The 10,137-nt window shown below is 52.3% G+C and overlaps 1 protein-coding gene across 1 annotated transcript; it reads left to right on the forward strand.

The window, feature by feature from the left end:
- The first annotated feature begins 1,127 nt into the window (after positions 1-1,127).
- Positions 1,128-9,341, forward strand: tmcc3 (transmembrane and coiled-coil domain family 3). The gene is made up of 6 exons (XM_052055937.1): positions 1,128-1,191; positions 7,591-7,740; positions 7,820-7,909; positions 7,984-8,654; positions 8,723-8,858; positions 8,926-9,341. Exons 1-6 carry the CDS (start codon positions 1,147-1,149, stop codon positions 9,232-9,234), a joined length of 1,401 nt encoding a protein of 466 aa, XP_051911897.1. The 5' UTR covers positions 1,128-1,146; the 3' UTR covers positions 9,235-9,341.
- The last annotated feature ends 796 nt before the right edge of the window (positions 9,342-10,137 follow it).

Genomic DNA, 10,137 nt, shown 5'->3' on the forward strand with positions numbered 1-10,137 from the left:
TGGCGTGTACCGACACGAAGGCCCGCGAGACACGCAGCCAGAAAAACATTACGAGTGATTCACAGGCACTGCGTGGCACATCAACACATACCTTTTACTCTACTCACACACACGCACATACACATGTGTGTACTCACTTCTGTGGACGTGTTGAATGAAAGTCTAAAGTCCAATTAAAAAGTACAAGTAGTGGCAGTAACCAAGCCTTGACTCGGGCTGAAATTGCTGAGAAGAAGCCGAGTGTTTTGGGCAAACACTGATAGGATCGCCTGTGCCACCAGCAGCCCCCATTCGGCCTGCGTGAGCTGCTACACCTGCATCCACGCACACACACACACACGCACACATGAACACGTACAGTCCAACCTCAGCGGCATCGGCCTGATAACATCCACGCATGCCGTGACCCATAACCAGTTTTGTATCACATGAATAAATTCACGTCACGACGCGATGAGATCATGTTTAGTCAGCCCGTTGAAAATCAGAAATGTGTTCAAATCAATACCTTTTAATTAACAAACGTGAATGTTTTTCATTAGGTTGTCGTTAAAGTGGTAAATGAGTTCAGTGCAGTTGCAAAGTGCAACCCCAATAAGTTGTCCTGTCTTCTGACTCTTTAGGGAAGGAGTGAATAGCGCCCCCCCCCACCACCCCCCCACCTAAGGGCACCTATGGGCATGGCCGCCTCCCTCCCTCAGGCGGTGGCCCTCCTGTAGTTGTCTGCAGGGATGGCGGGGGTTGCCCAACCCGAGTCAACGACAGCAACTTAACGGTGCAACGTTGCCCTCTTGTGGACAAATGGTAGTACTGCATCTGAACGGTTTGGACCTCTGTGACATCATCACCGTCTTCCGGGTTCGGCTTCGCTCTTTGGAGCCCTTAAGAAGCACATATTGTAAATTCGGAGTGTTGTCCCCCCCCTAGAGGCTTCTGGGAGATTCCCGCACGGGAATCCCCCCCCCAGTTGTCTCCATCCTTGGTCTGAGGAGTGGTTGCCATGGCGACGTGTACCGAGGCCATTGGCTTGTGTCCGACAGGGTGCGCGCTGACGCCACGGCAGGTGCTGCCGAAACAGGAAACGTCGCCTTTTCACAATAAAAGTGTGACACGAGCCCCGAGTCTGTCGCCGTGCGCTCGGAGTCCATGAGGAAGAACCACAGCGCCTTGCCGCTCATCTTCGTGACTGAGGTAGCCTCGTTTTGTTGACTTTTAAACGTGTCTGTTGGCAATCAGAGCAATGTCAGGGCGGATGGCTGCAAGTAGCGGCGTGCGTTGCAGCCGGCAGACAAGTTCCGCCACGTTTGGGGCGACCTTTGCTTGCTTGCGTTCTACTTCAAGAATGTGGAAGGAGCAGAGGCAGGCAGGCGGACGCACCTTTTCTCTGACTGCTCAGTAGGGGGAGGAAACAAACACACCAATAGAAGTCACGTGCGTTGACATTGTGCATTTTCTGTACGCTCGGAATAACGGCAGATGTGTTTAAATGCACGGAGACACCCGCGAGGGACTATTTCAGCCCAGTCGCACTCATCCGTGCCAGTTTAGACGGAAATAAAAACGTATGTTGCTTCCATGCAAGGGAGCAGCGTAAAGGAAAAAAACCCAACAACAACAACAGAAAAATGTTGCGTAAGTGCTCTGGTTTAATGGAGCACTTCCTGTTTTCCCACCACGCCGGCACGGACCGCGCTCTCCACGAGGGACGTTGAACTCAAATACATTTTTTGTACATGCAATGCGAACAATATTGGCCCTTCGCGTGAATCAAAGGTCATCAATTGCGTGATTGATGACCTTTGATGGTGATCCACCAGCGTTGGCGGCGGCGTGCGCGCGTGTCCCCGCCGCAACTGTCCTTTAGCCTGCTGAAAACTTCAAACCACTCATAGCAAGACAAAAGACCCCAAAGGTCACGAGCGCCGCCAGCGTATGGCGTGCGGTGCCCGGGGCGAAACATGAAAGACGACGTTTGGGAAGGTTGGGCCTTGGAGGAGATCTTGTCGCGACGGTCTTGCGCAGATGTTCGGCGCCGCGCTTTGGTGGCTCCATCTGCTGCCCGAGCGCCTCGGCCGAGTCCGGAGAGCGAGACGCACGCGCGCGCTTCAATGGCAGCACAAAGGGCCAAACTGTCAGCGTGAGATACGCGATGACGGCCCCGCGTCTGCAGCGTCGCTTTCAATTTACAAGCCGGAGGCACCGCCAGGCGTTCCGCGGCCTTGGCGAGTCCATTCAGGACGCCCGATGATTTAGTTCCCCTGTCAGGAACGCACAAAAGAGGCTGCGCAAAAAAAAAAAAGAAAGAAAATGGGCGAAATTCAAGAGGCGGGGGCAAAACTGGACCGCTGTTTCTTAACCTTTATTAGAAAATTTCTATTGCCCACCTCTGAAAACAAAAGTGGCACAAAAAAGTGAATCCGGTGCGCTCTCGCGAGTTTTGCCTTGCACGCGTTTTCACATGTGGACGCATTCTCCAGATTGCTAATACCAGGCGACGTTTTCCCCGGGGGACGCACGGCCAGTGTCGCCGAGCAACACTGAGCTCTTGGTTTTATTTCGCCAGATTCATTTCCTCTTTCCTCTGAGCGTTTGTGGCCGAGGATGTTGTGTCACTTGTGTCAGCGGCGCGTTTCACTTTCTGCGCCTCGCCAATCCTTTTTCGCTGTCGGCGTTCACGTATCTCCGGTCGGAGACGGGAAGTGAGGCAGGAAGTTCGTGGAGAACACAAACGGGAGCGCCGGCAGAGGAGAACAATGGGCTCATCTTGCATCTCTGCCTGCTCCTGACGCACGTCTCGTCTCTTCGTCTTCATCATCATCGACTCTTCGGAGAATTCCGTCTCCCTTGTCTCTGTTTAGCACGTGTGTATCGATCACGCTAATCAGTGCGTGGCTGCAATGGACTGGAAGTGTGCAAAGTTATTAGTATTGATCAGAGCTGGGGGACCATCAATCAGTGTACGCACACACACACACACATATGCGCAGAGCGATAGCAACAGCCTGCCTGACTTCAATAATAGAGCTCAAGGCCTCAGGCAAAGCCCCCCCGGGGGTTCCGTGCTGCCAACGCTCGCATTTATTTGTCCCGGTGATTAAGATCACGCAGGGTGTCCTTTTAAGGTGGAGACTCAGCGGGTTCGAAGTTCGCGTGAGAGGACGCCAAAGCCTTTCGGTGAGCTTTTTCTTTTCTTTTCTCTTTTTTTTACGCACACTTCAGGTGACACACTGGCCAGATGAGATGAATTATTAACAAAGAGTGCGCCCTGAGATATCCCATTACACTCGGAACACTAATTAGTTTGATTATTGTTGGGCACACGTGTATTAACGATTCAGGACACAAAAGCGACTGCAGGAAACCCAGACAGACGTTGTGTCAAGACAAACGTAAGCGGAAAATCGCCCCTTCTAGAAAGAAAAGAAAATCATTGAATATTTTGATGAAAAAAGCAGAAAACTTCATATAGACTCAAGAACGAAGCACACACTGATTTAAACCTTTATTTGTACACTTTATTTGTACACTTATAGTGAATGAAAGTGGCAATTGAATGTTGGGCGTGACGTACGTTTCAACTTTGATCCTTTTAAAAACGTTTATTAATCAAAACCAAATGTACAAAACGTTTATTTATTTGTGTATATATTTAATGTATTTAAAGCTTCTTTGTCTACTACTAATTTTCACTCGATTCATCGATATGTGTTTTATTTTCGTGAATTTAGGCAGCGTATCTTTGATTTGTTTAGCCACACCTCCCCGCTCGGGACGCGGCGGGCGGGGCTTACGCGCGTCCCAGTAGTTTCGGCAGTTGCCGCCGGCTTGTGTGGACCGTCAGCCACGTCGCCGGGCTGCCGCGGTGGACAAGCTCACCGTCACCATCGCCATCCCTTTCGGAGTCGCTGCGTTGTAGCTTTGTGTAGTTTTGTGTCCGGTATCTCGGCACCGGGGATGTTTTTGTTTTGCACCCGCCAACGGACCTTTTGAAAGCCGACGAGTGGAGCACCGTCGAAGCCGAGACGATGTCCGGGCCCGGTGGAGCAGCTTCGGGGAAAAGTTTACCACAAGTCGGGCTGAGGTCACCCCGTCGACGCTAATATGGTAAACGCGTTGACGTTGTTTCTCAACAAGTTGACCGAAATGAACTGCACGTTCGAGCAATTGCAAGTGCGCTCTTACGTTTCTAATTTGCATGGCACGAATCGGGCAACTCGTCACCTACTTGGCACCAAACAAGCGATCCTGCTCCGAAATAATTTGGTGGCATGTAGTCATGAAATATGAACAAACCGGCCGCGTGACACATTGCTGAAGAACAAACACTTTTCTGGAACCGCAAACATGTGCTCCTAAAAACACGCCACCACTTCGCGTGCCAGACCTCATTGACAAAATGACTTTTCTTTCGTGGGTGAAGGTGAAGCGTCTCGGCGACAAACGAGCAATATTTGAGCTTTTTTTGGGGGGGGGCTTGAATGCCGATTTGTGATATTTGCTCAAGACTACACGGTGCGCTTTTATTCTGAAGTGGCGTCACTGTTGTTTTTCTCGACACGAGCCACTTTTCAAACAGCCACCTTGTCAATGGAGTTGAACGACGTCTGAAGTCTAATCGGATGGTATGAAGTGGACCCGCAGTGATGGGGGGTTGTTTGCAGGCAGTGCAGAACAGGTTTGCCGAGTGCGCGCGCGATGACTCAGATGGCTTCTTTGCTGCAAATGTTGTTTTCCTTCAGGTTGATGTTGTGCATTGTTGACACACACACACGCCCAGCTCACAGCTCACGCTGACCTGTGTTAGCCAAGCTCGAGCGGGCCTCTCTTGAAAGGTCACGACCCGGAGATGAGCGTTCCCCGAGAGGCACATGGTCCTGGTTTTTTGTTTTCAAGCGCATCCGCCTTCCTGGATGAGTTCCTCCGGGGGCGTTCAGGTGATACTTTGCGCCGTCATGCTCGTACACGTTCACTCCGGGAATTACCAAGCGACGCTTTTCCATGTCGGCGCGTCCCGGAGATGCGATTGAAACGCTTCATCTCACTCTGACTACTTGATTACGTTTCAGAGGCCAGAGGTTCCCTTTGACATTTTGGACAGAACGTCCAATTATGGAGGCTGATTCGGGTTGCAATAAGCGACTGCAGCTTCCTGAGGAGTCGGGAGCGTGCTACCAAATGGCAAACTCGCTCGGGCACGGCGACGTGGCGAGGGAGTGATTCCCAACGCAGACTTTGAGCCGGGTTGTCTGCGTCCCGTGATGCGTCGCGCTGTGTACGTGTGATAAGAAGCTTCCTTTGAAGGAAATGGAGTCGCCCGACTGTTTGTCTCGTTATCAGGGCATCAATGCGAATGGCCTTTTAATGCCTGTTTGCTCTCCTGTGTGGAGTGAAAGTCTCGAGCTGTGTTTGCTCTTCCTCTTCCTGGTTTGTCTCCAGGCGCCCTGCTGTACATTTTGGAGCATTTTCCTCATGGGTGTCCACTTCCCCTTTTTAACTTTTTAATTTTTTGCGGGGAAAAAAAGGTCCGACTCATTTTCAGGTGGCAAAATTGTGACGTCAAACCCGATCGGCTTGATTTGAATAGTCGTTTTCGAGCAGCCGACTCTACTGTGCCGCCCTCTGTTGGGCCGGAGCAGTAATGCGCGCATTTAATCGGATCGTGACAAATGTTGCCGAGCTTACCTGTAAAAATGACAGCGATGAGACGAAAGCCGCGGCGATCGGAAGTGACGTCAGCCAGCTCGGGGCGATGGAAATTCGTACCCCGATAACGCTTTGCACGCTCTAGACTATAAATTTGCCACGAAATCCCGTAAAAGAAATGAACAAAACCACCCAGCAGCTCATCTCAAAATAGATCCGCATCTATTTGGAAATAATCTCAGTGCTCAATGTCGGAGCGCGGCTTTAATGAATCAATGCCGCGAGGGTTCTCCAAGCGACTTGACTCCAGAAGCGTGTAACGAACGACATCACGCTTTGCGGCTTTAGCCATTGAGAGGCAAGAAAAAAGGGGAGGGCAGAGATTGCGACCGATGGCTTCGCTGCCGGCGCTTTTCATTCAGCTCCGTTGGCATGGCAACCGGCCCAATGGTTTTCCACGGCGCTCTCGCTTCGCGCCCGTCAGCGGTGGTACGGCGACGTCGAAGGGATGCGGGGGCCGGTGGCGACGGATTAGAGCGCTAATGTGGGATAATCTCGTCAATGAAAGACACACACACACACGTGCGGCAGCCATATTGGGTGTGTGAGTAACACGCTGTGGATTAAGAGAGGCACAAATACTCTGTCTGTTAAAGTGATATCCAAATAGATATCCAAACAGCTGATTCCGTGTGAGGAGCACATCCTGAGTTTGATTTCAAACTAGTCGAGGGCCTTGACGAAATAGCTTTGAGTCGTGGTTATTGGAACAAAAACAATTCAGCAACACGGGCATATATTCTTTATCCTCTGCTGAAAAAAATTCCTGCCTCTCCCAGACTCACTGAACAGTAGTTGTGAAATTCTTCTTTCTCTGCGTCCGCATGATTCCCGACATTCTGTTTTATGATGCTTTTGCTGTATGAAATGTTTTTTTTTGGGGGGGGTGGCACATTAGAGTGAGTGAGACGCACTGTCCTCTGCAAAGCGTCCTCATTGCTTCCCTTCTTTGTCGTTGTCCAAAGTCGTCACCTGGCCTCCTCAGCATTTCCCCCCCCCTTTTTTTTTTTTTAAAAAGGAAGCAAGGGTTGCTGGGTAATCTTTTTCAGATTAAACTCTCGGGATTACAAGAGTAGGGAAGAGGAGGGATTACAACGTGTGTGTGTGTTTTTTTTTTCTGCATTATTTGAATTTTGAAATCCGTATGAAGCATGTGCAAAAGCGCCGTGGGCATCTGAGACGTTGCGGGTGTGGCCGCTGTCGTCATAGTCGCCGGCCGCGCGATGCCAACATTTGGATTGATTTTTAACTCGATGACGAGCCGCAATTGTTGCGGGATTTACATGGAGCCGTTCCCTGCCGCACAAGCATGCAGCGCAACAAGAGTCTTTGTGTGTGTGTGTGTGTGTGATCCACAGCTTACAGGATGTTCCTCTCTGAAGCTGCTGCTGCAGGCCTCCGACTCATTTCACCTTAAAGCGTCCTTTTCTGTTTCCCAAATGAACTTTAGCAACGTTTCCAACCCTGCGTGCGAGCGTGCCCCGAATTTCAATGTGCTCTTAATTTAGACGCAGACACTTTAATGTGCGCGCTCCTTTGGCAGAACAGCTTCTTCTATCTGTCCCCTTCTTTTCGGCACAATTTATTTGATTTTTTTTTTTTCCTGGTTTAATGAAGTGAGGTAGCTGAGCTGCTGGCGCCATTAGCAACAGCGGAGAGGCGTCAAAACGCGCTCGTTGACACGCACACGTGCATATATTGGTTCTGCACACTGCTTAAAGTGTCGATTATGTGGAAATGAAGCTGGGGGAGCAGATTTGATTCATGTAACATTGCAGATGCGTGCGAAAAAAGCCCGTCTTCCCTTCATGTAAAAACATTCCTTTTTTTCATTTTTATTATGATTATTTTTTTTAAATTCCCTCCACCACGCCGTTGCGTGTCCAGGCGGAGCGTAGCGGCTGCGATGTCCTCAGCATCCCGGTGCCCATGCGGCGCGGCGGTTCCGAGTCCAACCTGGATGTGGCGGACGGCGTGGGCCTGGACTTCAACAAGGGCGCGCTGGGCATCGACAGCCTGCAGCAGAAGATCCTCAAGGTCAGCGGCATGCCCGACGAGATGACCGATTTGTACGTGTACTGCCGTAACGGCTAGAAAACTGTCCCGGGTGCTTTAGGTGACGGAGCAGATCAAGGTGGAGCAGACGGCACGGGACCAGAACGTGGCGGAGTACCTGAAGTTGGTCAACAACGCTGACAAGCAGCAGGTTTTACTTTGCGGCTAGAAATTGTCCGTCTTACGGCGCCGTGGAAATTGAGCGGCGACTTCCCACCGCCGCAGATGGTGCGCATCCGCCAGGTGTTTGAGAAGAAGAACCGCAAGTCGGCACACTCCATCGGCAGGCTGCAGAGGAAGCTGGAGCAGTACCACCGCCGCGCACGGGACGGCGAGGCCGACGGCAAGCGGGACCACAAGGACGGCGCCCGGGACTCGGGGGGGCACGGCAAGGAGGGGGGCCAGCGCGAGGTCGGCGCCTCGGGCCGCCACCCCGCCCTGGACAAGGTCAAGACCGTCGGGCCCGGCGTGTCGCTCTCGCCGCCGTTCTTCTTCAACAAGTCGCGCGGCTTGGCCGGCCTCATCCGCAACAAGTACGGCAGCGCCGACAACATCGCGCACCTCAAGAGCTTGGACGCCGGCTCGGGGCTGCGCGGCCAAGTCGCCGGCCGCGGCCTGAGCGGCAGCGCCACCGCCGTGGCCAAAGACGTGAAATACCACAGCGACGACGAGTGCTCCACCGGGACTTCGGCCTCCGCCGACTCCAACGGCAACCCGGCCGGCGGCTCGGCGGCCGGCTCGGGCGGCGGCGGCGGCCGGCTGGCCGAGGCCCTGGAGATGGTCCGCGACATGCGCCAGGCGCAGACGCAGCTGGGGGAGGACATGGAGGCGCTCAACGCGCAGTTTCAACGCGACTACGGGTACTTCACTCAGGTGCTGCAGGAGGAGCGCTACAGGCGAGTGCGCCGCCGACGTCGCCATTTTGCCGCCAAAATCGGCTTCAACTCCCTTTGCGTGCCTTCAGGTATGAGCGCCTGGAGGACCAGCTCAACGACCTGACGGAGCTCCACCAGCACGAGACCAGCAACCTGAAACAGGAGCTGGCCAGCATCGAGGAAAAGGTGGCCTACCAGGCCTACGAGAGGGCCAGGGACATCCAGGTAAGCTTGGGTGGGGGGGGGGGGGTGGAAACCGCCTCCGCCAACGTGTCTGCGTCTGCGCCTTCAGGAGGTGCTGGAGTCGTGCCAGACGCGCGTGTCCAAGCTGGAGCTTCAGCAGCAGCAGCAGCAGCAGACGGTGCAGCTGGAGAACGCCGACGCCAAGGTGCTGCTGGGCAAGTGCATCAACATCATGCTGGCCTTCGCCACCGTCATCCTGGTGTGCGTGTCCACGGCGGCCAAGTTCGCCGCCCCGCTCCTGCGCAGCCGCCTGCGCCTGGCCCTCACTTGCGTGGGCGTGTCCCTGCTGGCGCTACTGTGGAAGAACTGGGAGCATGTGCAGTGCGCCCTGGAACGACTGCTGCTGCCGCCGCACTGAGAAAGCCGCCGACCTTTCGGTTTCAGCCGACCTTTCGGGATGGACCTCAAATGCACTGAAACAGCCGCAAGTTCACCCAAAGCACTGAAGTACTGTCCTGGATCAGGGGGGGAAAAAAACCCCCCAAAACATAAGCTAAAGCCACTTGAACCTGATGCACAGTTTAAAATTTTCATTGGGTAATTATTTTGCGTGCCACACTTTGAGAATCACTGCAAGTTGTGCGTACTCAAGTGTTCAATCGTTGAACATTCGACACTTGGCCAAAGGTCAGATTTACAATCGCCTGTAAACGTCTTTTGTCCACTTGAGGTTCGTTCTGAAATTCCACCGCCAGGTTGAATCGCCCAAACGTTTGCCTGCGAGTACATGTCACTTGTGTAGAGCGATGAACAAATTTTCAGAGAAAGGTGCACTGTTTGTTTTTGTGCAGTTTTCTCACGTGTTTTTCAAAGAAATACTTTTTTACATTTTGGGGAATGGGCTTACTGTTTCTATGTTATTTGCACGGCATCGGGTAACTGCCGCGATGTGATGCGATGCATTTACAGTACTCGCGTTTGTGATCCCAAGTGGCCTTCACCACTTAAAAACTGGAGTGGCACCGTCCTGCGGCGGTCATGATGACCTGAATGATTGAGGTGGACTGCAGCGCTCGCACCAGCTATCACTGTGAAGATGCATCATGGCGCCTTGTTTGTGTCCCTTTAAAAACCCAAAAAAGAATACATCAGTGGGATTTTAAAAAGGCTTTTGCTTTTTTTTTTTCTCACAATATGCTGTGATTTGTAAACATCTGTCTCTGTTGGTATTGCACAGCATAAAATGTGTTTGAAAAACTGTTCTCGGTGTAGTCTCAGGAGCGTGTGAAGTTGATATTTTTCTTACTTTTTAATGTATAAT

The sequence above is a fragment of the Hippocampus zosterae genome, chromosome 21 (genome assembly GCF_025434085.1).
Source record: "Hippocampus zosterae strain Florida chromosome 21, ASM2543408v3, whole genome shotgun sequence".
In the NCBI taxonomy this organism is placed as follows: Eukaryota; Metazoa; Chordata; class Actinopteri; order Syngnathiformes; family Syngnathidae; genus Hippocampus; species Hippocampus zosterae.

Excerpts from the sequence above, each read along its gene's own strand:
- tmcc3 (XM_052055937.1), top strand. The coding sequence starts at position 1,147 with ATGAGGAAGAACCACAGCGCCTTGCCGCTCATCTTCGTGACTGAG. Across the intron at positions 7,741-7,819 it reads TGCAGCAGAAGATCCTCAAG|GTGACGGAGCAGATCAAGGT; the intron begins GTCAGCGGCATG and ends CGGGTGCTTTAG. Across the intron at positions 8,859-8,925 it reads AGAGGGCCAGGGACATCCAG|GAGGTGCTGGAGTCGTGCCA; the intron begins GTAAGCTTGGGT and ends CTGCGCCTTCAG.